General features: G+C 39.0%; 1 protein-coding gene across 1 annotated transcript; it reads left to right on the plus strand.

The window, feature by feature from the left end:
* The first annotated feature begins 577 nt into the window (after nt 1–577).
* Nucleotides 578–24,683, plus strand: angptl1b (angiopoietin-like 1b). Its single transcript, XM_007259771.3, has 5 exons — nt 578–670; nt 12,578–13,416; nt 16,104–16,297; nt 20,225–20,495; nt 22,172–24,683. Exons 2-5 carry the CDS (start codon nt 12,624–12,626, stop codon nt 22,357–22,359), a joined length of 1,446 nt encoding a protein of 481 aa, XP_007259833.2. The 5' UTR covers nt 578–670; nt 12,578–12,623; the 3' UTR covers nt 22,360–24,683.
* The last annotated feature ends 951 nt before the right edge of the window (nt 24,684–25,634 follow it).

The raw sequence follows: 25,634 nt of genomic DNA on the forward strand, positions 1-25,634 counted from the left end.
GCAATGCTGACAGCACTCCTGCACCTATCTTTCAAAGACAGTATTTGGATGTTACTGCAAATTCTAATTGTAATTGTAATAGAATTTGAGTTGATTCTTGTTACTAATCTGCAATTATTCATCGGAGTAAAGAGAAAACAGGAAGCTTCTCCTAAGTTGCTAACCGAGGCTACCATTAGCCGTTAGCCGCTAATGCTAATGCTGCTGCACATAGCCTTAGTGGAAATCTGGAAATCTAAGCTAAGAAGCGCTTTACTCACCCAAATAAACAGTTTTCAGTGTTGGTTTGACTTTAAAAGAAAATGTTTGTAAGAATTACAGTTTTGTTTACTTAGCTTAGCCTCTCTTCCTTACTAGTGTCGCATAATGCGGCTTAAAATCTGGTGTGTCTTGTAGTGTGGAAAATCGGGTAATCTAATTTGTATTATCTCTTAGCTGTGCTGCTCTATAACGGCAAAACTTACACAAACACACACACACACACACATTGGAAAACCCCAGAGCCTTCAGACTGCCCTTGGCTGGGTCCAGCATCATGGAGGTGTCTGAATACACACACACACACACACACACACACACTCCCTTAAAAAAAACCCAGAGTGAAGCTGAGTGAAGCTGAGCTCCAGACCAGCAGCAGCCTCCACACACTCCTCTACAGCAGCTCAGTGAGGTAAGATCCAGCTTTTAAATCTCAGTTTTTTGTTTTATCACTACTTTTAATCACTTTCTGTAAAATGTTTAAGCTTAAAAAGTGACTTTTAAGGCATAAAATAGCTCTGAAACTGAATTAAATGATACTAAACTCAATGGAAATAGATTAGATTCTTTGATGTTTCAGATGTTTGAGCTTGAAAACCAAAAATAATATATTAAATGTATCTTACTGAGCAGTTTTAATGGGTTTATATATGAAATATGTAGCCATGCTGATTGTGTTTGATGTGCTGACAATTTTAAAGGAATGTGTGTTTTTAGAAATGGAATTTAAGCTAACAAAAAAAAAAAAACAAGATTACAACGAACACAAAATGTGTTTTTTTTTTCCAGAAACTAAATTAAAACTAATAAAAATGTGTTTTATTAGAAACATTTTTTTAAGTTTAAATTAAAATCAGTTTAGCTTGATTTAGAACATTTTAGTTTAGTTTGGTTCAGATTATTAATAAAAAATCAGTTCCAGTTAACCTTCTGTGGCATGATGTATGTAGTACATGTACACGTACAGGTGGGTCATAAATAAAAATATTTACGCGCAAGAATATATAAAAGAGTATAGTTGGTTGTTTATATTCATAGTATATTCCTACATTATTGTTGTAAACTTACTAAAACAAGCTTTTAAGTTGTAGATCACTTCATCATTAAAAAAAAGCAGTCAGATTGTTATCAAAATAATAAAAAAGTGTCTGAAAAAAAGTTTCCACAGAAAACAGTTTACCAATTAAGGGTGTGATTTAATTTCTTTATTAATTATTTAGTTATTCATGCCATTTAAGGTTAATACAGTTGAAATTAATTCAATTCCGCTCAGAATATTTCTGTTTAATTCAGGTAAAGTTAATACAGTTCAGTTCAATTCAATGTCTGTTTAGTTCAGGTTAATTTAGTCCATTTCAGATCAGATTTAATTGAGTTCCATTCAGCAGAATTAAATTAAGTTCCTTTTGTTCAGTTCAGTGCATTTAATTTCATTTCACTTCAGTTTAATTTAGTTAAATTTACAACTGTTCTCAGTTCAACTCAATTTATTTCAGTTTGATATGATTATTATGAGATTATTCTAATTGCAGAGTGTGAGTGCGATATGAGAGTGGGAGTACTGAGTGTATGAAGTGTAATAAATAGTAATGTAGAGTACTAAGAGTACTGTAAAGTACGTAGAGTCCTGAGACTACTATAAAGTACTGACAATAATGTAGAGTAATGAGATCCCTGTAAAATACTGAGAGTAATATAGAGTACTGAGAGTATGGAGAGTACTGCACAGTACTGAGAGTAATGCAGAGTACTGATTGTCCTGAGAGTAATACAGAGTACTGAGAGTAATGTAGAGTACTGATTGTCCTGAGAGTAATACAGAGTACTGCAGAGTACTGAGAGTAATGTAGAGTACTGAGTGTCCTGTGCAGATGATGCTCAGAGTGATAGTACTGAGCACTGTGCAGATTACTGAAGAGTATTGTATAGTACTGTAAAGTACAGAGAACACTGTAGAGTACTGTAGTGTACAGTAGAGTACTGAGTAAGCTGAGAGTACTGTAGAGTACTGAGAATACTGAAGGGTACTGGGTGTCTTGAGAGTACTGTAGAGCACTGTAGAGTACTGTAGCTCAGTGTTGAGTATTGTTAAGTATTGTAGAGTACTGTATCTCAGTGTTGAGTTGAATCTGCTGTTGTATGGTCTGGTGTGTGGGTGGTGTAGTCGTGCTGATGGAGATTGGAGTACTGTAGCGTATTGAAGAGTAATGTAGAGTACTGTAGAGTAATGTGGAGTAATGTGGAGTGCTGTAGAGTACTGTGTCTCAGTATTGAGTGGTGTAGTCGTGCTGACAGATGGCTGGAGTATTGTAAAGTAATGTAGAGTACTGTAGAGTAATGTAGAGTATTGTAGAGTACTGTAGAGTATTGTAGAGTATTGAAGAGTACTGTAGAGTATTGTAGAGTAATGTAGAGTACTGTAAAGTATTGTAGAGTAATGTAGAGTACTGTAGACTATTGTAGAGTAATGTAGAGTACTGTAGAGTATTGTAGAGTACTGCAGAGTTTTGTAGAGTACTGTAGAGTAATGAAGAGTATTGTAGAGTTGTGTGGAGTCGTGATGACGGAGGCTGGAGTACTGTAGAGTAATGTAGAGTATTGTAGAGTTCTGTAGAGTAATGTAGAGTATTGTAGAGTTCTGTATCTCAGTATTGAGGTTGGTGTTTGAGTGTTGGAGTCGTGCTGATGGAGACTGGAGTAATGTAGAGTATAGTAGAGTACTGTAGAGTATTGTAGAGTACTGTAGAGTATTGTAGAGTGTTGTGGAGTCGTGCTGACGGAGGCTGGGAGATGGATCTGGTTAGGGGTGGATGGTCTCTGGGTCTCGGGTTTCAGGTCAGAGCTGAGCCCCTCAGGCTGAGGCTCATGGTTTTAATTGAGGAAATCTTTGTGTGACAGATTTTGTTTAACCAAGTGAATTTTTACTCAGCTCAAAATGAAAAACAGGAAAACCCGCTGCCTGATACCAACCGGTCCCTGTGCATGAGTCACACACCCACACTCTTACAATACAGAGAGTGCATTAATGGTTCTAGGTTTAGACGGTTCTAGAAAAAACTTTAATATGTATAAATGGAGCTTTAAAGCTAATAAGTATTTGAATCTGAATTTAAAATGAAATTATTTGATGAACTATATATATATATATATATATATATATATATATATATATATATATATATATATATATATATATATATATATATATATATACAGCTGTGGTAAAAAAAAAAGAGACCACTTAAAATGATATGTGTCTTTGATTTTACCAAATTAAAAAACCTCTGAAATATAATCAAGAGGAAGATGGATCAAACCATCAAACCAAGCTGAACTGCTTGAAAGTTATCCAAAAGCAGTGTGTAAGACTGGTGGAGGAGAACATGCCAAGATGCATTAAAACTGTGATTAAAACCAGGATTAATCAACATCTTGTTTTGTTTTTTTCAGCCATTTCTAATTTTCTGCACATAAATGCTCTAAATGACAATATTTATATTTGGAATTTGGGAGAAATGTTGTCTGTAGTTTATAGAATAAAAAAAACAAAGTCCATTTTACTCAAACATAAACCTATAAATAGCAAAATCAGAGAAACTGATTCAGAAACTGAAGTGAGATCTTAGTTTTTTTCCAGAGCTGTAGTTAATGCCGTGTCTGATAATGTACGGATCAGATTTTTTTATTCAACACCATCTCACAAGCTCAAAATCCAAAGCTTTTAATTAATGAATTATGGCATTAAATATTTCAAGTTAAATTAAATATACAAAATGCAAATATGTTGTTTTATTAGTTAAGATTATAAAATTGGATTACTTGTTTATTTAATGACTGGGCAACATTTGAGTTCACATTCACAGCCTTTCAGCAGACGATCTTAAGCTCCAGACGCTTCATTTCACAAGATGAAGTGGGTTCTGTGGGATTTTCTGAAATGTGTGATTTCACTCTGCGTGCAGACTTCACCAAACACTCAGCTCTGCTGAACTTTAATAAACCATTTGCCTTCTTTTATAAATAGTGTTCCTTTTTTCTTTTAATGAGCAGCTATTTTTACTTTCACGTATTCCAGCCATGAGTGTCACCTTTATCCTTTAGTTTTTTTTATTTTAGCATTTAGCTTAGCTAACCCACATGGACGGTGGATCGTGTGGTATCATGGTTATTACGTATGTCATGGCAGGGAGTGGTGATGGAGTTAATGTGGGCGGAGCTTTCTTGTCTGGAACATATTGAGATGCCCTGTATCCATTTACGTTTCCCTACTTCCAACACATTACACCATCCTTCCTTCCTCTTCATCAACTCTAGAGGAAGAGAACTAGACTGTGTTTTGGGATGCTGTAAATGATGTATTGTTTTATTTGACTGGGGGAAACAGTAAAAGTGAGTTTTGAGAGCTTTGTGGCCTCGATAAAATGTCTTTTTTTAAATAAAAAAAATAATTTACACTTTTATTTATAGTTGAGCTATTAAACACATTTTAAAGCAACTATGTTTTCAAGTACCACACTGGGAGATATCAAGCTAGATGAGACAGTTAAAGCACTAAAGTGACTGGACTATGCTGGTAACTGTCGTCATGCTACAACATGCTAACATAAACTGCTATCACCCACAGCGCAGGAGATGATTGGTTACATCTGTTTACTACATGTTAAGATCCCATAAACTTATGTTGTTCTCTGGCTTAAGGCGGGGGTTCTTAACCTTTTTAACTGTGCGAGCCCCCTTGTAGGCTCCAGAACATTTTGTGTCATTAGCAGCACAAATAAAACAATTATAAATTTGTTTACCTAATGTGATGGTTGGGCCTGCATTGAAGCACAAACATGTTCCATGCAGGGCTCAGTAGGGCTCAGGAACAGTCGCAAATCATCTTTCACAAATAAAGTGGTCTCCGTACTTGATTTTAGACATGTAAGTGAAGAAAACTCAGACTCACAGAAAAATGTTGATTCAAAAGGGAGGAGTTTTTTCAGCACCATTATGAACTCGGTGCTGAGAACTCCGTTAACAGTGAAATCCAGAAAAATTATAGTCCAAGTACCTTTCACCTTATTTTCTTGCTTCTTTTTGTTTTACGTTTCTGCAAATTTGGACCTTCTAAAAACAACTACATTTTAATTCAGCCTGGACTTGCAGAGCCACAGTGCACATGTGTGGTGTGAACCTGAATCAAGGTTAAGAGTCGAGTAGAACAGCAAATGAGACTTTGATTTGATTCAGTAAAATAAATAACATTTTATTAAAAAATTATATATTTAAAGCATGCGGTTCCCTGAATCAAGAGTCAGTTTGATTCAGAAAAGAAGAACAGAGTTTGACATCAAAATCTGACTCGTCGCAAATTTAGCTGGCAAAACGCAACCCCCACCGGAAGTATCTTACTCCCTACCAACACTCTATTTTTACGCCTTCCCCCTGCATCATTTAAATAGTTCATTTCTGACATATTGTTGTCTTGTCCACAGAAAACACAGGTGCAGAAGCCGTTAAAATAGCAATCCGCCAAAGTCAGAGCTCACCTGGCTCTTAAATAGAGTAGTAAGTGACATGCTGACAGTTACTTTGACGTTATTTTGAAAAAGTAATTAGTTATAGTTACTAGTTACTTCTCAAAAAAAGTAACTAAGTTACTAACGGAGTTACTCCACTATAAAAGTAACTAGTTACCAGTAAAAGTAACTATTGCGTTACTTTTGTGTTACTTGTCCCCCTAAAGCCTCCCCCCCTTGCCCCACCTTCTCAGAGCATGTTTCATGAGCCAGATGACCAGATTGCACAACATCCTCCCCTCCCTTGTGACACACAGACTTGCGTCTTCATCTGTATGCACGAAGTTAAAGAACAAAAGTTAATTAAGCGTATAAAGTAACGTGCAGTAACGGGGTGTAATGGGGAAATGGTAACGGCGTTATAGTTACAGTCAGAGTAATTAGTTAGATTACTCCTTACTGAAAAAAGTAATGGTGTTAGTAACGCCATTTATTTCAACGCCCAAATATTCCCATCACTGCTTGCTGATTGGTTTGTTTCAGATTAAGCCCAAAACACACCCCTGATTAGTTAAGAGAATTATTAGTACATGCCTTTTGCATGTTTCGAGTTGCGCAAGGCATACTTTTCCTGTCGTTACGATAGCAAAGACACACTGACACGCCCTAAATCAAGCTGCACGGTGCACATATTTCACAACCTGCCTATAGATCACTAAAATAGGGTCTATGATCTTTTTTTATAGTGTGTATAGATAGCACTGAAATAAGAGTATACAGCACAGAACTGCTGCTGAGACTCACAGCACAGCCTGGAAACAGTTGAAACTGGAGGATCAGTGAGGGATCAGTGAATGATGAAGAGTCCTGGCCAGGAACCGTCAGTCTGTAAGTGTTCCTCCACAGGGATTAGGCCTGTGAATTCTGGGTGATGATTTTACACACATCCCCTTCCCACACACACACACACACACACACGTCCTCAGAGGAAAGCCCTGCTAGCTCTCTGATTAATGCTGGAAAGCCACTGGCAGACGACAGAGTGTTTATGAAGAGCGAGTTACGCCTCATTTCCAATCGCCTACACTCCTCCTTCACCTCCTCCCCTCTTTCTCTCTCTCTCTCTTTTTCTCTCTCTTTTAGACTAATAGAGTAATACGACTCTTATATTAAGCGCTTAGAGACAGAATAATGGCCGGCTCTTTATTTCTCATCTCCCAACTCCCAGCACATTACACCATCCTTCCTCCCTCTTCATCGCCTCCAGAGGAAGAGAACCTGACTGTGTTTTAGGACGCTGTGAATGATGTACCGTTTTGTTTGACTGGCCCACAAATTTACAGCTGTAATTACTTTAAAAACACCCAATTCAGCTCCATAAACGACTCCTGGTGTATATCTAATCTTATTTATTCTGGATTTGGCCACCGACAACCAATTTCACCACTAGAAACCTCAAATTTTTTAGTTTAAATGTGTTTTTATAAGTATTGGGACTCATTCTTATTTATTATTTCTACTAAAATCAAGGGCATTTTAAAAAGCTCTACTCTCCAAAAACGACATTCTGCATTCTGGATATCATTGTTGTGAGAATTTGATTGTATTCAGCACCAAAGATTTATGGTTTATGAGATTAGGATGTTGGATGAATACCTCCCCAAACAAAGGAGTGAATCTAGATACTAGTGTTTAAGCATCAACTTAAGCTTTTTACTCTTAAAGTAAAAGTGTAGAAAAAGGTACTGATTTTAAAACTACTTAAAGTATAAAAGTAAAATTAATGTAAGGAGAGAAAATAAAGCTATTAAGACAAAAAACAAAAGCTTAGGCCACGCCCACAGAGTTCTATAGTGCACTACCCCCCCTCCCCAAAACACATTTTACTAAATGCTATAATGACTATAATGTTAAATTAACTATTAAAATGTTAATGTTGATAATATAATTTGGGATTTTGCTCTAGGCTGTTCCCTGTTTCAGCTGCATATATGCTGATTGTAAATGAATGTATTTTATTAGAATGTAAATATATTAAAGTTAAAGTTTAGTTGGACTGGAGTTTATCTGGAGTCTCTTGAGTCTCTGCACGGATCATCTTCATACTAGACTACATACGTCTGCTATGTTCTTGCTGGAGTGTGTGTGTGTGTGTGGGGGGGGCGTGTGCAGGTGTGATGGACCACAGTATAAACCAATAGGGAGTCGGAATGGTATATGTTTATACTTCTCTGCATCCAATCACAATCAGACTCACTCTATCTGGATGGAGAGATTTATCTGGATAGGGGTTTTATTGAACGACGAGAAGCCGGAATGAAAACCAGCTGAAATGAAACAGGAATAACGAGACTATTTTTAAAATGTAAGGAGGAGAATGATAATGCATTCGTTAGACGGGCTTGGAAACACTCCCACCTGTGTCACATATGTTGTGAGGTGTTACCTTGTGAGTAAGGGTTGACACAATACTAGGTACTGTACCATCAGTGCCGTGGCAATTTTGAAGCAGGGGGTCTTTTAAAAAAAAATGCAAATAATTTTGTTTTTCCAGCAAACTCAATAATCATACTAATCTGAAGAGGCAGGATGTCTTCTTCCTCAGCCCTTGAGCAACCAGTCAGGATCATTTTCTCCACAATTTCATGCTGAAACTGTAGAGAATTCAAACTGATTGCCTTGAGGTTTCCCTTCAGGTTTCAGGTTGGATTACTAAGAATAACATTTGATTTTCCTCCACAGAAACAGAACTGAGTCAGGAAATATGTTCAGCTCTATTTTACTGTATGAAGCTTTTTTCCTGCTAAATGTACTAAAGATATTTTCTCAAGGTGCCACCCCTGTGAAAGTAGTTCATTAATCATGGGTGTGTTTTGGGCGTAACATGAAATAAACCAATCAGAGTGTCACTTGCCATTCTATTTAAGAGTCAGGTGTGCTCTGACATTGGCAGATTGCTATTATAACAGTGCAGTGCTTTTGTGATTCTCAGCAGAGGAAACTGACTCAGCTTATTTACTGGAACAGCAATGTTATTTTATTGTGTATTCTCTTTATTGTTGATGTAAAAGTTGGGTTTGTGCACTGCTGTATGTCTTCATGTGTTTGATAAGCAGGGGTGTACATACAGCGTACTTGCATAGCCAACATAGCAATGAACTGTCTGACTGTTGTCAGAGTTTAAATCAATCAGTGTCGACTTGTAATTTCGTACGCCATAAATTTATGTAAACACACCTCATTTCCTGCCCATAAGTCTGGATATATTTGTAAGTGTCTATTTAAACAACACGGGGGCAAGGCATGAAAACAGACTGTTGGCAGGTTGTAAGATAACAATGAGCATCATGATGTGCCTTGTCCAGTGTAAGAGTGTAAGATATGGCCTTTAGTCTGTTAAACTGACAAAGAAGCTCTACTTTAAAAATCTCAAACATTTTATGTGGATGAAAATGTTGTCATTAAGTTTAGATCGGTGTAGAACTAAGTATGTGATTATTGGTATTTTGTGCTCCTTCTAGATTTGGGAAGTGTAATTTACTTTTACTACACTGCAGTGAATACAAATCATATATTATTTTTGTGTTTATTATAACTTAAAGCAAGTCCACAGAGTTTAGCTCATCCTAAATGGCATCAATAGAGCAACTAGCTTCTAGTATGTAGTATATTATAAAATTAGCTATAGGCTACCTGTGAAAGACTGACCCCAGCAAACTTAGTAGGTCTTAGAACAGTCTTTCGCTCACCATGGGCAATACAGGCTGAGGTACTTCCTTTATATTCTGTGTATTTAAATGTTTACCATGGATTTAGAACTTCACTGAACTGATGCACTATGAAAGAAAGAGGTTGAGTGCAAATCCTGCCCATAACACACTGATAAAGCAATCACAATGTACTGTAAACCAATCCGACACAGAATAATAATAGATCTGCTAACAAATAAGCCTAACAATAACAATAATGTCCTAATTTTGTTTGATGACCAGATTATGTTTAATTGGATGTGGACGTCAGGGAGTCATTTTTTATATGTGGATGAATCCCGTGAGTTGAAAGAGAGGTGGGATGTCTATTATGGGATGCTGTACACATGCATTTGTTGACAAGCTGAGAGGTACAGAAGCATGTAATATCACAGGATTTTACACCAATTCGACTCCAGTTATTCTGCATTACACAGTTCTGAACAGAGGAACAGATGCAATTACTGAGAGGCAATTCTCGTCTCGTTACAGTCAGTGGAGCATTAAGCTGATTTTGAAGCTGCTTTTAAAGGTAAAATTGCTACAAAACGTTGCTTTAATACGCAAGGGAACATCTGACCTTATTTATTTCCCTTGATTTCTAATGGTAACAGAAGCAGCCTGTTTTCCCTCCCGTCTTTCCTCTCTTTTTTCCCGACAAATGATGAATTGGGGAGTTTCACCACAGCAGTGATTTTTAGGCTGGGAAACAAACCAAAGTCTTTCCCATTATATCTTTTCAGACAGCTCAACGGCCTGGATATTTTCACAAAGCCACTTAAATAGAGACTACTCCAGTTTTTTTTCTGTGGGGTTGTTTATAAGCCGGGGCTTTGGCTTAATTCTGCAGATGATTTAGTGGTGCCAGGTCAGTGTCTGTTACAGAAGTGGAACCGGGCCCCGGCGGAGCCAGATTTTCGCTCAGTCATCCGAACTCGTCTGTCGAGTTCTCGCAATTACGCCAATTTTCCCAACATGCTACGCAGACACCCTCCAATTCAGATTCGGACAGTTCTGCTTGCCTCATTCGCTTTCTTAGCGCGGAGCTGTCAGAGCTACCGCCAGACTCGCTCCTGGAAAACTGAGCGGCAGGACCCGTCTCCTGGCTCGCCTCGTTCACACATGGTCCAGGTGCCTTTCATTGTGCCTTCAGAACCACTTACCTCAATACAGAGCCCACAGAAACACATTACTGATCCCAGCAGCATCGTTACTACACACATGCACATGCTTGTCTGCTACTTATTTCCATTAGAGAAGATTAAAGAGCTTCCATATGTCAGCATTTATGAGACACAGCTAGAAACAGGAGTTTTTAACCTTAAAGCCTGAGTTTTATTTCTAAATAACTTACTCTGTGCAAATATAAAAAGTCTTTTAAATATCTTTCAACAGTGTAATCTTCTCAATTTAACCAGTATTACTGTTCACTTAATGCAGAATGGAAGGTCCTAAAAGTTTGCAAACATGGCTTTGCACAATTTTCGAGTCTGAGAAACTTAGCAGGCTAAAGCTAAACCTAGTGAGCTAAAGTTAAACCTGGAGAACTGAGAAAAAAATTAAAGCAAACTTTGGCAGGCTAAAGCTAATTCTGAAAAGCTAAAGCCAATATTAAAGCTAAACTTGGCAGGCAAAATTTAAAGCTGGAGAGCTAAGGCTTAAGTCAAAGCTAAACTAGGTGAGCTAAAGCTAAACCTGCAAAGCGGAAGCTAATGTCAATTCTTATAGCATGATAAAAGTCATGGAGCACAAAGTGTTAAAGTAGCCCCAATTTGTTTTAACAGTTTTTTTTTTCATATTTCAACAATTGTTAATATTTGATTTGCACATAGTTAGAGATTCTTACAGTTTCTCAATTCTTATAGTGCAATAAAGGTAATTTATCATAAAGAGTTAACGTTACACAGATTTGTCTTAAGAGTGTTTTCCAGATTTTTTCCTATTGGTAAAGTGTTGTTTTGCATGTAGTTCTAGATTAGCACTCCTAAATAAAAAGAGTCACAGAGCATAAAGGGTTAAAGTTGCTCCGATTTGTTTTATATTTTTACCAATTGTTAATCTTTGCTTTGCATATACTTTTAGTAGATTAGTAGTTCTTGTAGTGTAATAAAGGTCATTTAGCATAAAGGGTTAAAGTTGCACAAATTTGTTTTTAGTGTTTTTCTGATTTTTTTGTATAGCTTTGCTTCACATGTAGTTATAGAATAATAATTCTTATAGTGTAATAAAAGTCACAAAGTAACATAAAGGGTTAAAGTTTTAATAGTGTTGTTTTAACAGAGATTTTTTTTACAATTGTATATTTTTGCTTTACATGTAGTTATAGAGTATTCATTCTTAAAATTGAAAAATGTTGCCTGAGTGTCGTTATAGATTGGTAATCATTAAAGCATCATTAAAGTCACGGAGCATAAAGAGTTGCACAATGTTTTAACAGTGTTTTTCAGATTTTTTTCCCTAATCCTAAATGAATTTTCCAGATTTTTTCCCCCCTTTGTAAAACATTTGCTTCACATGTAGTTATAGATTAATAATTTTTAGGGTGTAATAAAAGTCATGGAGAATAATGAGTCAAGGTTGCACCAACTTGTCTTATTTTAGAGTATGAATATTTAAAAACTAAATAAGCAAACGTGCCCTTGGCTAATTTTAGGGGTTTTGGGGAGACGTACAAATTTAAATTCAGTCTTTGGCCCAATCATTGCCCATCCCTCCAAGGTCAGACCCAGACCCAGACCCAGATCTCCACACCTTGCGTGAGAGGCTGGTGGGTAACATTTGAAGTGTCCTTCACCACAGAGGAGGGGTAACTAAACCACACTCCACACACTCGTTCTGGCCTGAGATCTGATACCCTGAGGTGGTGGTTTTCCATCTGGGAGGGGGTAACTGCAGGATGTGATTGCAGATTCTTGGTATGCTCTGACTGACCACAGTTTTGTCTCTGTACAGATGTTTCTTGGTATAGAACACTCACTGAATCGTGTGGAAAAAAAAAAGCCCACACTGCATGAAAATGTGAGGACGGACGATCTGTCATGACTCATGAGTCTCGTTTGTCTTTGGAAGGTGACGGCTCCAGCGCATTTCAGCAGCGGCAACCAGACGAATCGCCATGGGTCCGAGCTGCTGGAGCCTGTGGGTGCTGATCTTCACCTGGACGTGGTGTCACAGCACGGGCTTGAGCAGGAGACGGAGGGCTACCGAGGATGCTGAGGGTGACGGGTCTCCCAAGAAGTGCTCCTACACCTTCCTGGTTCCTGAGCAGAAGATTACAGGACCTATTTGCGCAAGTCGTGGACCTGCACTTCCAGACAAGGACAGGGTCACTCGGTTGGACGTAGCGGACGTTCGGGATCTGCTCTCGAAGCAGAGGCGTGAGATGGACACCCTGCGGATGGTGGTGGACGTGGATGGCAACATGGTGAGCGAGATGAAGCTCCTGCGGAAGGAGTCGCGCAACATGAACTCGAGGGTCACGCAACTTTACATGCAGCTGCTGCACGAGATCATACGCAAGCGAGACAACTCGCTGGAGCTTGCGCAGCTGGAGGGTCGCATCCTCAACGCAACAGCAGAGTCCCTGCGGCTCGCAGCTCGATATCGGGAGCTGGAGGTGCGTTTCTCCGCACTCGCTGCCGTGGTCAACAACCAGTCGGTCCTGATTGGTGCTCTGGAAGAAAGGTGTCTGCAGGTGTACGGCAACCGCAGACAGGAACCCATCGCCCCACCTTTAGTCCAGGTCGTTCCTGAGAACATCCCAGTGCACGTTCCTCGCTTTTTCAACGAGATCCAGAGGGTTCCCAGCAGGTCTTTACCCAGGGAGAGGGGCTCCAGAGCAGGACCAGAACCCACCGGGAGTACCCTGGAAGCCAAGCAGCCACCGGACGGCAACTTCAGCTCAGAAGGTGACTCAGAAATAGAACTAGCATTAGCATTAGCATCACTAGAATGATGAATTAAACATGTGTGGGTCTTTTTTATGGCTTAATAATCATTCCAGCAGCCTAATTAGAGAGAAAACACGGCTCACACCAAACAGGGTGTTTCTAGAATCGTGCTGAAATGTGCTGACTGTGTTACCTTGACACAACTTGGCTGTTATAATCATAAACAGGCTGATAATTTGTTATCCTCACAAAAACATTATTCTATGTGAATAATAAGAAATTCAAGCAGGCTAAGATGCTGACACTACTGTCTAAGGATCCCAAGCTCAATTCCTAGGTCATGCTGCTTCAGCATCAGCAGCCAGAGTCAGAGAGAGAGAGAGAGAGAAAGAGAGAGAGCGCTGCTGGGTGGGTAGTGGGTGGTATAAGATTGGTAAGAATTGGTAATATAATATAATCTTCGCACAAAAACACAAGAGCCTATAGTGTGCCTAATATATTTTATTTAATTTGTGTCAAGTTAGGATCTGTCCATATAGTAAGTTAAATAAACCAAATTTGATATTCTCACCAAATTCTAGGCTTTAGGTTTATTTATTCTGTTCACAGTAGTCTTTATATTAGGATAGACAAGTCTAAACAGAGTTTTCCATTGTGGAAGATCAATGTTTCACAAGACTTGCTTGCCCAAATGTAAGCAATGCCATTGGAGCCAACAGTATCAGCCACTACCTTAAAGGTGAACTTTGGTGTAAAATAGATTTGGGTTGTAGTGAAACATGATAACAAGTAAAAAGTTTTGTTAAAAATAGCCCACCTCTGTTCTCCCCCATCATTCCCCAAATACAGAGCTATTTAACTGATGCTCCCAACAGTCTTACAATTCTAATTTAAGCCAGTGCAAGTCCAAGTAACTGACTTGGTAGAAGAACAGAGTTTAAAATTAATTATATGGAAATGCATGCAGATTTCTATATATCTATATTCTATATGTAATGTGAGCAATATCTGACATTTCTTTGAACAGTTCATTTAGTGAAAAATGAAACGGAAAATTGGCACTATCTTGCACCATGCACAAGGTGCATTGCAATACTCATTGCTATCTTACACCCCACCAAAAGTCTATTTTAACACCTACCATCTGTATTGTTTAAACAGCAGCAGTACTTGTGAATAAATCTACACTGATGGGCATGGTGGTTTGGAAAGGAGGTGTGTTTAGGTAAATGTCTGGTGTATTGCTATATATGTCTTGGCAATAGAAAACACAGGTGCTCCACTGACTGAATACAACCTAGACAGACGTTAACAGTCAGACGTTCATTGCTATCTTGGCAATGCAGGAGGTGAGGACACACTACAGTGTGAAAACCCAACTTTTACATCAACAATAAACAGAATATAAAATAAAGTAACATTGCTGTTTCTGTAAATGAGCTGCTCGCCTACATTCACAGCGTGAACGAGCAGCTTATTTTCCTCTGCTGAGATGCTGATAGGTTTATTTAATTAATTTAATTTAATTTAATTAATTTGTCAGGAACAGCAATGGTGTTCCCGGGTCAATTTGACACGGTGCATGTTTAATTACCTAATTAATAGTCAAAATAATAATGATCTAAAATAATAAATAATTTAAAAAAATCCTAACAAGCAGTGTGAATAATTTATCACTAATTTCATTGCTAATTATTCAATTAATATTTAGTGCAGTGGTGTTCCACCAAGTAATGCTTCAATCAGGATAAAAAAATCACTCATGTATAAACTTTTTTTATGTTTCAATACTTTACTACTTTTGAAAGACCAACATATTAGATATAATAGCTTTACAGAACATTAAAACATAACAGTATTTTTTTTGTTTTGTTTTGTTTTTGATTATTGCAGGAGGTTATATGTTGATTACACAAATTAAGGCAAGCAAAAGAAGTTTTATACTGAAAAAATACTTTTAACTATTTTTCCTAGATCTTCACACTTTTAAACAGATACATTTGACCCAGAACATAACAGGAGGGTTAAGACAGTTAGTTCATGCTTTTGTGCGTTTGAGCTGTGAAAGGTGTACTTTTCCTGTGGTTACGATAGCAAAGACACACCGACACGCCCTAAATCAAGCTCCACAGTGTGCGGTTGACTGCTCACCTATAGATCACTAAAATAGTGCCCTCTGTGTTGCTGTATTACCGTTTCCTCTTAATCTCACAGTAATTATTTTGCGAATTTTATGAATTTGGCTCAATAATTTACTAAATATTCACAGACGAGCAGTAAAATCTTCACCTTCAGCTCCACGGATGAAACTGGAGCTCGCAGCATTTCAGCGTTTCAGTCTGACTGAAGGAAAGTAGAGTTAGCACATTTTTGAAAGGTCTGACTGACCACAGAGAGAATGTGATACCCGTGCTGCTTCACCTTCACTCAGCCCGTCAGAGCAGCAGCTTTAAAACCCTGATCCAGCGCAGGCCCAGCGCACCGTGTTTGTTTTTACAGCCCGGCTGCCTGCTGTTCCTCCCTCTGAGCCAGATGAAAGATTGAACTCTAACACACTTAATGACCTGCACGCATGTACGCTCTGCTGGGAAACACTATAATTACATTTTCCTCATAAATAAACTGCCCTTTACAGAAGCTTTCAGCTTTAATCTGAGTATTAAACCCGGCTCTTTCTCATTACTCTGATCTCTCTGATTCTGGAGGTCCGTTCCGGGACTGCCTCCACGTGATGCAGGCCGGCCACGCCACCAGCGGGATGTACCTCCTGAAAGCAGACGGCAGCGAGAGGCCCTTCCAGGCGTGGTGCGAGCATGACCTGGACAACGGAGGCTGGACCATCATCCAGAGGAGGAAGGACGGATCTGTCAACTTCTTCCGAAACTGGGACAGTTACAAGGTAAAGACTTATCAAATCAAATCAAATTTATTTGTATAGCGCTTTTTACAACTGGTATTGGCACAAAGCAGCTTTACAGAAACATGATTACAGGACAAAGAATCAGGCAAAACATTAAACATATAAAATACAGAATACAGAACCCCCAGTGAGCGCGGAGGCAAGGAAAAACTCCCTCAGAGCTGCAGGAGGAGGAAGAAACCTTGGGAGGACCAAGACTCACATTAAAGGGGGGACCATCCTACCACTCAAATGGCTTTTAAATTAATTTAAAAAGTCTTTTATACAACAACATAGGTTTTATATATTCAGGAGTATAATAGCGCCACTAATGGCTTGGATGTAATCAGTAGTGGAGAATAAGATGGATGATAAGCAGCTGATCTGTGGTGGGTGGTGGAGAAGAGCTGACTTCAGAAACTTCCATCAGTCTGGCCGGACAGGAGACGCGAGAGCCTGAGGGTCCAACATCCATCGGTATCGGGTCAGACAGGTGGGCAGTCAGTAACTCGGAGGAAGGCAGAGAGATGGAATTAGTTTTAACTGGATTTATGTAAAACAGGGAATATAAAACATTATCAGAGTGTGGCTAATGACTCCGGCAGATCTAAATAAAACAGCCTAACTAAAGGCAGAGAGCCAGAAGGTAACATAGACACGGAGGCTCCCTGAAACACTGGCATCCACCCACTCCACCATCCCTCCACAAACCTGAGTGACCGTGTGCAGTGGGAGAACAACAGCACCAGCATCTCAGTTTACCCACAATTCCCTCTGTCCATGAACCCCTGGATCTGCAGCCTTATCTAAAGGGAAAAAAAAAACATTAATTACCAAAAGCTAAACTAAACAAGTAAGTTTTCAGTCTAGACTTAAAGATTGAGACTGTGTCTGAGTCCCGAACATATTGGGGGAGATTATTCCAGAGTTGAGGAGCTTTATAAGAGAAAGCTCTTCCTCCTGCAGAGCTCCTCTGAATTTTAGGAACAACTAAGAAACCAGCACCCTGAGATCTAAGTAATCGTGGTGGTTCATAATAGGAGATGAGGTCTCGTAAATACTCAGGAGTGAGCCCATGTAGGGCTTTATACGTTAACAGGAGAATTTTATAGTCTATGCGGTATTTGACTGGAAGCAGTGCAGTGCTGACAGAACTGGACTAATATGGTCAAATTTTCTAGTTTTAGTAAGGACCCTATCTTATCTTATATAGGTAAGACTCATCTGCCTACAACTGTATCAGGAATATGCAGGGAGCAAGTAAAGGGCGTGGAGAGCGGACGCGAAAGTGAGGTATAAGAACAAAATAAACAAAGAAACGCCTGTTTACCTGTTCAGCTGAAATTACCTGTATTATATTATAATAAAAAAAAAAACATTACTGAGCCTTTCCAAACTGAAATGTTACTAACCTCGCGAGAACTGCCACCCAGGCTGCTGCAAGCGGCAGTTCTCGCGAGATTAGTGCTGACTGCAGGAACAATCCTGGAACAACCAATCAGAGAGATGGATAGATGCAAGGAGAGAGAGAGCATTCCTGCAAAATAAAAACAAAAACAAACAAAACACCATACTATGATCATACATACTCATACATACCATGCACATTAGGGGTGGGCAATATTATATCGTATACAATATATTGTGACACAGAAATATCGTGATATTAAAAATCCATATCGTGATAATAGGGCTGTTCTGTCTTAAAAGTAGTCTATTATTTACTGTGAAGCTTTAAGTGTATTTATTGTATAATTGTTCTAGTTTGCAGTTTATATGCATGCACTAAATATTCTGCAATATTATTTGCTGCATTATATTATTATATTATTTAATACTATATTATTTTTTTTGCCACATTATGATTATACTGTTATACTCTTATACTATATTCCTGAAATGAATTAATTATTTTTCTGTTTTCCTATATCGCCAAGTATATCGTTATCGCAAAAATACCCTGAAATATCGTGATATAATTTTAGAGCCATATCGCCCACCCCTAATGCACATATGTATTATATCACACAAACTCCTTTCGACTGCAGAAAATACCATTGACCACAACATAATAGCATAGCTCTTGTGCCTCTGCTTTAAGTGTTTTCACCTGTGATTCCTCTGTAGCCCCGCCCCCTCGTTACCTGTTCCCCTGATGTTTCCTTTTTCCTGTTCACTCCAGTGTATTTATACCCCAGCATTTTCCGTTTCTTGGTTATTTGTTTGTTTATTTTTGTGTATTTCAAATAAATCCTCGCAAATAAATCCGCTCTCAGCATCCTCTCCTCACTCCTGCTGCTAATCCTGAGATTAATGTACAAATGAAAATTAACAACTGCTATGATGGTGAAGGTAAAAAAAAAAAAAGCGATTGGTCAGTTGAGTACAAACATGTGATATTGTCAGACCCATGCTGGGAACTGAAGTTCTGACGAAGAGTTTGGTGAAGGTTTGGATAGGAGATTAAATTCCTAAAAATCTGAGTAGGACATTTGGTTTGATTAAAAAAAAAAGGTGAACTTCTTTGAATCTTTGAATAATCCTATAAATAAGACTGAAACTTGATGGTCTATTGGATCTGAGATTTAGTTTTTAGTATTTATTTCTGGACTGCCATTGACGAGTTCATCAAGTTTTTCCACAGATTAATCAACAGTGAAACTAGAGTTCATTTGACTGATTTGCCAGCAGTCACAAAGTGATGGCTCATTGTTTTTACCTGCATAAATTTCTCCATTGCTGTGCATTTCTACATTCTGTGCCTAAGCGTCTTTAAGTATCTTTTTTTCTGTCAAACTATGGGCATAATTTACCAGCTACAGTACAGGACAAAAGTTTGGACACACCTTCTCTTTTTCAGTGCGTTTTCTTTATTTTCATGACTATTTACATTGTAGATTCTCACTGAAGCATCAAAACTATAAATGAACACGTGGAGTTTTATGTACTTAACAAATATATATATATATATATATTTTAGTTTCTTCAAAATAGTTTATTAGCACTTGTTGCTCCTTTGCCTTCTTCACTCTGTGCTCCAGCTCACCCCAAACCATCTGGATTGGGTTCAGGTCCGGTGACTGTGGAGGTTCAGCTCATTTTTTTGTTAAGTACATAAAACTCCACATGTGTTCATTCATAGTTTTGATGCTTCAGTGAGAATCTACAATGTAAATAGATATGAAAATAAAGAAAACGCACTGAATGTCCAAACTTTTGGCCTGTACTGTAAGATGTTAAAGGATGTTACCTAAACTTCCACAGTTGATTGAGAGTTCTGCTTGACAGAAAACTGCCGCCCCATATTCCACCATAGCCTGACTCTCAGCACACGTCCCTTCTTAGCTCCCCCACAGGCGGCCCACCAATTGAAAGAGGCCTCTAGAAACCTCAAGTCATTAGTCATAATGCTTGTTGTTAATGGAAAACCTCATTCTGAATCAATAGATTTAGGTTCTCCTGTGTTCTCAGGAAAGAACGCCGGCCACAAATTGAGCTCGCTTGCGCAAAACTGGACGTAAAGCAGAAGCGCCGCGATGCGGAATTCGTTTGCGGTTTGAGAGAGACAGCTCTGGGTACTGAGACATCAGCGTTTTTCACATCGAGCTTCATCCTGGAGCAGGTTCTGAGCAGTTAATCAGAGTGCTTTAGCTCCAGCTCCTGCTGCTGCTTGATTATACATGATTTTTTTCTTTTTTATTCTGAGTAATTTGAGCTTTAACCCAACGCTATTGTTCACATGCCAATCCAACTGTTCAGCAAGCGATTCAGCGGGCATCAAAAAGAAGCACGGTTAATAAACAGTCAGTAAAGCTCTAGTAAACAGTAATGATCCTCTACTTCCGCTGTGTTTCCCGTTGTGTTTCGGAGCCAGCGTAACACAGCACCTCTCAAAACAATCTCTCCTTCCCTTTCATCCTCTTCCAGAAAGGGTTTGGCAACATAGACGGCGAGCACTGGCTGGGGCTGGAGAACATTTACAGCCTAGGCAAGCAGGGGGACTATAAGCTGCTGGTGGAGATGCAGGACTGGATGGAGAAGAAGGTCTACGCAGCCTACAGCAGCTTCCATCTGGAGCCGGAGAGCGAATCCTACCGCCTGCGCCTGGGAACCTACCAGGGCAACGCTGGAGATTCCTTAACCAGCCACAACGGCAAGCAGTTCACCACGCTAGACCGGGACAAGGACGCCTTCTCAGGTTATCATCCGTCCAGTTCTATATAAAAACACATGGGAATAGCTAATCTATAATGCACCCATTGGTGACACAGATATGCAAATGAACAAAGCTCATTAAAACATCAACTCTTTAGAGCAGATTGTTGCTGTCCAAAGAAAAACAAGTGTCTCCATTTTTGTAAAGTTTTAGTTTACTACATAATTTGAACACACAAACTGTCTCTTACACTGTGTCTAAATCTCTTTTGATGAATGGACCAATAGAAATTCTCCAAAATGACCAAACAAAAACAAACTCTTTTTATATTGACTTCCACTGAAAGTTAAGAAGGCTTCATCTCTCTACTGTAAAGTTGACTTTTTGGAGGTACTTGTATTTTATTGACTCCATGCCTAATGCCAGGTGTGGGCTAGCCAGGTATAAAACCTACATATTATTAGGCAGTCAGTTCTGGAAGTTGATGTGATGAACCAGAAAAAATGGACACACGAATCTGAGATACTTTGACACTTTAAACCAGGCTCTGATAATTCTAGATGTTCTAGACCACTAGTTGCTCAAATAATCAGCAAGATGATTTGGGGGCTTCCTGGCATGCAAAGGTCATTACTTAAACAAATGTCCCCCAAGTAAGGCCATTCCTCATTTAAAAGTGTCCTTCTGCTAAAATCCACTTTTTCTTTTTGTCTATTTGTGAAATACAGTAGGTCTCTCATTGTCTGCAGTAGATAGTCAAAAAAAACAACAGAAAAACGGGTTGATCAGGAAAAGCACCGTGTCTACGTCAACCCGTGAATTAGTATTCATGGCCCCGCCCACCTTGCCTTGGGACTGCCCACAGTCAGAGCTGAAGGAAGGCAGGGATGCTGTCTCATCAGATAGGGGTTAACACTGCTAGGAACGGCATGGCAGTTCATTCCTGTGTTATTTTTGCGAATAACACATCAGTGTTATATGCTTTAACCAGTAATTCAGAGCTGCGGAACAAATGGTTAGAATTTGTCTATGGAGGAACACCACCAGCCAAGTACAATTAAGATAGGTACAGTAGGTGTACGTTAAAAATAGTTTTGTTTACACTACTTGAAAGTACAAAAATCCACCCCGAGGTTTTGTTGTTTTTACTTTTTGGACCTAGACTACTCACCTCTGTGTGTAAGTAACTACATGTTTACATAGGATCTCCGGTGGATTTGGCATTTTACAGAGACTCTAAGACTAGGTCAGTGGCTGAACTGAACTTAGCAGGGCATTATTACACATGCACAGACTGTTATTAGTGTAAAAATTAGTGTCTTTATTTGAAAATGTTTCTAGCTGTTGTCTAGCTCGTCACACTGCCTCCTGGTGTTGCGATGCTGTTAGCCAATCAGAAGCGATATGTTAGCATATATGAATATTCATGAGCAAGAGCCGAAATCCTATCGTTTTCTCTGCTTTTCCACTCCTCCACCGGACTAAAGCAGTGTTATACCGGATCACAGAAGAGACACAACTAGCCATTTAAAAATAAATGTAAAAACGATGAATGAGACCTTTAATGTCAAAATCAAATGTTTTCAGTCTACAGCAAAAAAAGGGATACTGTAAGCCTTACTGATCCAATACCTTTGGAGGGGACTGTATATGTATCAGTGAGCTCTCTCTCTTTCTCTCTCTTTTTCTGCTGGTTTGTCTATTCTGAACTCTCTCAGGTAACTGTGCTCACTTCCATAAAGGCGGCTGGTGGTACAACGCTTGTGGACAGACCAATCTGAACGGAGTCTGGTATTCAGGAGGAGTTTATCGCAGCAAGTTTCAGGATGGAATCTTCTGGGCTGATTATGGTGGAGGTTTCTACTCCATGAAGGCTGTGAGAATGATGATCAGGCCCATTGACTGAATTCAGACCAAAGCCCAGAACTGAATGGAGCTACACTGAGTCTGTACAAGGGAGAGCGGCGGGACGGTCCAGCTCTTAGTTCTATGTTTAAATGTACACTGCCTGGCCAAAATAAAGGTCACACACTCTAATATCTCATTGGAACACCTTTATCTTTGATTGATAAGCTTCTGCAATGTTACAGGATTAATTTCAATCCAGTGCTGCATTCATTTTTAAATAAGATCTTGCAGCAGCATTGATGATGGTAGAGTCTGACCACTGCACAAAGCAGCTCTTCTCCATCCAGCACATCCCAAAGATTCTCAATGAGGTTAAGATCTGGACTCTGTGGTGAACTCTCTCTCAATCCATGTGTGAAAATGATGATCTCATGCTCCCTGAACCCTGAACTCTTTCACAATTCCAGCTCCATGAATCCTGATATTATGATCTTGGAATATGGCCGTGATCATCAGGGAAGAAAAAATCCATTGATTCAGGAATAATCTGGTCTATATTCAGTATATTCAGGTAGTCAGCTGACCTCACTCTTTCAGCACATACTGTTGCTGAACCTAGACCTGCAGACCAACTGCAGCATCAACCCCACATTATTTACTTATTAAATCCAGGTGGAGACAGTTTTTTGGTCAGGCAGTGTAGAAAGTAGCTCAATAGCAGGTCTACAGAGCAGGAGACCACTAGATGCTAGCTTCTTCCTCCTCCACTTCAGACCCACACAGAGACTTTTTAATGGGAGGCAGGAGCTTTAAAGATACAAGACAAGCCTAGGGCTAGCCTAGTTTTGCTGGAGCGCCATCAACTGAATGGTATTCACAGGTGTTTATGGTATTTTTCACTTGATATTCATAGGCTGAACCTCAAAAGCAGCTCAAACTGATTGAAAGATAATCAAGTTGTGTGCAGAAAACTTGAAAATGAATCTTCTGAAAAAAATGCTCACTTTTGTAGAATCTAAACTGCTCAGTGCCTTACAGGTGCATTATAATATCATTGAAAACTTTCTTTATTTCAGTAATTCAGTTCAAAATGTGAGACTAATATGTGTTATATGTCTTTTATGAATGATTATTATGGCTTACAGCAAATGAAAGACCCAAAAATCAGTATCACAGAAAATTTGAATATTATATAAAGACCAATTGGTACTTTTGGCAGTGTGGGCGGTGTGCCAAGTCCTGCTGGAAAATGAAATCCACATCTCCATAAAAGTTGTCAGTAGCAGAGGGAAGAAGCATGAAGTGCTGTAAGATTTTGTGGGAAAACAAAACTGCACTGACTTTAGACTTGATAATAAAACACAGTGGCTCTACACCAGCAGATGACAGACATGTCTCTCCTCTAAACCATCACTGATCATCAGTAAATTTTACATTTCATTTGTAAATGAAGGGATCAGAGTCTGGAGGAAGAGTGGAGAGACACACAGTCCAAACTGCTCGAGGTCTAGTGTGAAGTTTCCACCAATCAGTGTCATCTGATGTTGGTTTATGATGATGCAGATTTCATTTTCCAGCAGGACTTGGCACACTGCCCACACTGCCAAAAGTACCAATTGGTCTTATATATTATTCTAACTTTCTGAGATACTGATTTTTGGGTTTTCATTGGCCATAAGCCATTCTCATCAACAATTAAAAAAAGAATCAAACACTTATAGTAGGTCACTCTGTGTGTAATACATCTATATAATATATGAGTTTCACATTTTTGACTAAATTACTGAAATAAAGAAAACGTTTCATTTTCACATTTCTTGAGATGCACCTGTAATTTCCATCATTTTGAGGAGTAAAGAATCAAGGTTTGTGTGTTTTGTTACATTGTATTCTGTATGTTTTGTCCAGTTAGTTTTGGTTTCACACTGCAGTTTACTAACTGAGCGCACTAAAGAACTTTACTGTGTCCTGTCATCATCATCTCTGTGGGCGGAGTCTCTCTTTGCTTCACACTGATTGGTTCCCATTGACTGAATTGCAGAGTGAGTGTCACAGATTCCGCTCAGATTCCTTATATTTGTATTTATAAATAAGGGTTAATCTACAGTTACAGTAGATACAGTATAATCTGGGAGTCGGCACAGTACTGAACACTGCCAAAATATATTTTAATTGTTGTGAGAAGGAACTGCAATGTTCTATAAACAGGTAAATACTTTACCGTCCCAATGTTTTTTGTGTGTTTTCTTCATGTTGCAGTCCTGGAATACAGGAATAGATGTACAGTATATTATTGAATATAATTAAGTTGGGCAGATAAATCAAGAAATATCTTGGGTTCATACTGTCTGCAATCAATTAAAAGTTAAATTGTTTACATATCATTGTTTTGCATTGCATTTCCATACTGTCTGAACTTTTCTGATTTGATGTATACTTATATTTCAAGTCACAAGTCATATATTATCCTTCTTTGGTATTGGTTTGGTTTTGATGAATTGAGCAGTGCTCCATTTGGACTCTGAGATGCTAAGACAGGGACACTATGCTCTCGGATCGAGAGTTGGAACCCAGGGTCATGCTGCTTAAGCATCAGCAGCCTGAGTCTGAGAGAGAGCCAATCGGCCCTGCTCTCTCTGGGTGGATAGATGGTGCTTTCTTCCCTCATCACTCCCAAGGTGATCAGGTTGGTCGGAACTGGTATCTATTAGCTGATGTATCGGAGCTGGGGATTCGGCGCTTTCCCCTGAGCACAGCAGTCATGTTTGGCTTGTATTGGTAAGTATTGGCTACAGTATTGGCTACACTGCTGCAATGATTTCTGAAGGTACTGCTCCTTTTTGTTTTGCTAGTTTCTGGTTTCAGATGGTCTAAGCTGCTTGGCTTAATGATCAAGGTGGTTGAAAATCTGCTCATCCAGGTAAAAACACACCTTATACTGGTAAGCTAGCTGGTTAACCAGCTCATGATCAGCTCAGAGTTTGTTACACTTGATTTTGGTTGTGCTGTTTGACCATCTTGGTCTTGATCAGTATCAGAATTAGAATATCTTTATTGACATTATATGAGGTATAACTTTTTTTTAGATGATTTGTTCTGGTTTAGCGTCTTTGGGTGGCATGGTGGCTTGGTGGTTAGCTTGTCCGCCTCCCAGCACCGGGGTCTTGGGTTTAAGTCTCTGGCGTTCGATGTTCTCTTGTGTCTGCATGGGACTTTGGTTTCCTCCAGAATATTGGATATTCTAAATTGCCCAGAAAATTGGATACCCTAAAAATTGCCATAGTGTGTGCATGTGCCCAGTGCCCCTGGTCAATCAGTGCCTGATACAGTTGA

This window comes from Astyanax mexicanus, chromosome 8 (genome assembly GCF_023375975.1).
Source record: "Astyanax mexicanus isolate ESR-SI-001 chromosome 8, AstMex3_surface, whole genome shotgun sequence".
Taxonomy (NCBI): Eukaryota; Metazoa; Chordata; class Actinopteri; order Characiformes; family Acestrorhamphidae; genus Astyanax; species Astyanax mexicanus.

What these genes read in the sequence shown, in the direction of transcription:
- angptl1b (XM_007259771.3), top strand. Translation starts at nt 12,624, where the DNA reads ATGGGTCCGAGCTGCTGGAGCCTGTGGGTGCTGATCTTCACCTGGACG. An exon ending in GAAACTGGGACAGTTACAAG is followed by an intron (nt 16,298 to 20,224) that starts GTAAAGACTTAT and finishes ATCCTCTTCCAG; the next exon opens with AAAGGGTTTGGCAACATAGA. An exon ending in GGACAAGGACGCCTTCTCAG is followed by an intron (nt 20,496 to 22,171) that starts GTTATCATCCGT and finishes GAACTCTCTCAG; the next exon opens with GTAACTGTGCTCACTTCCAT.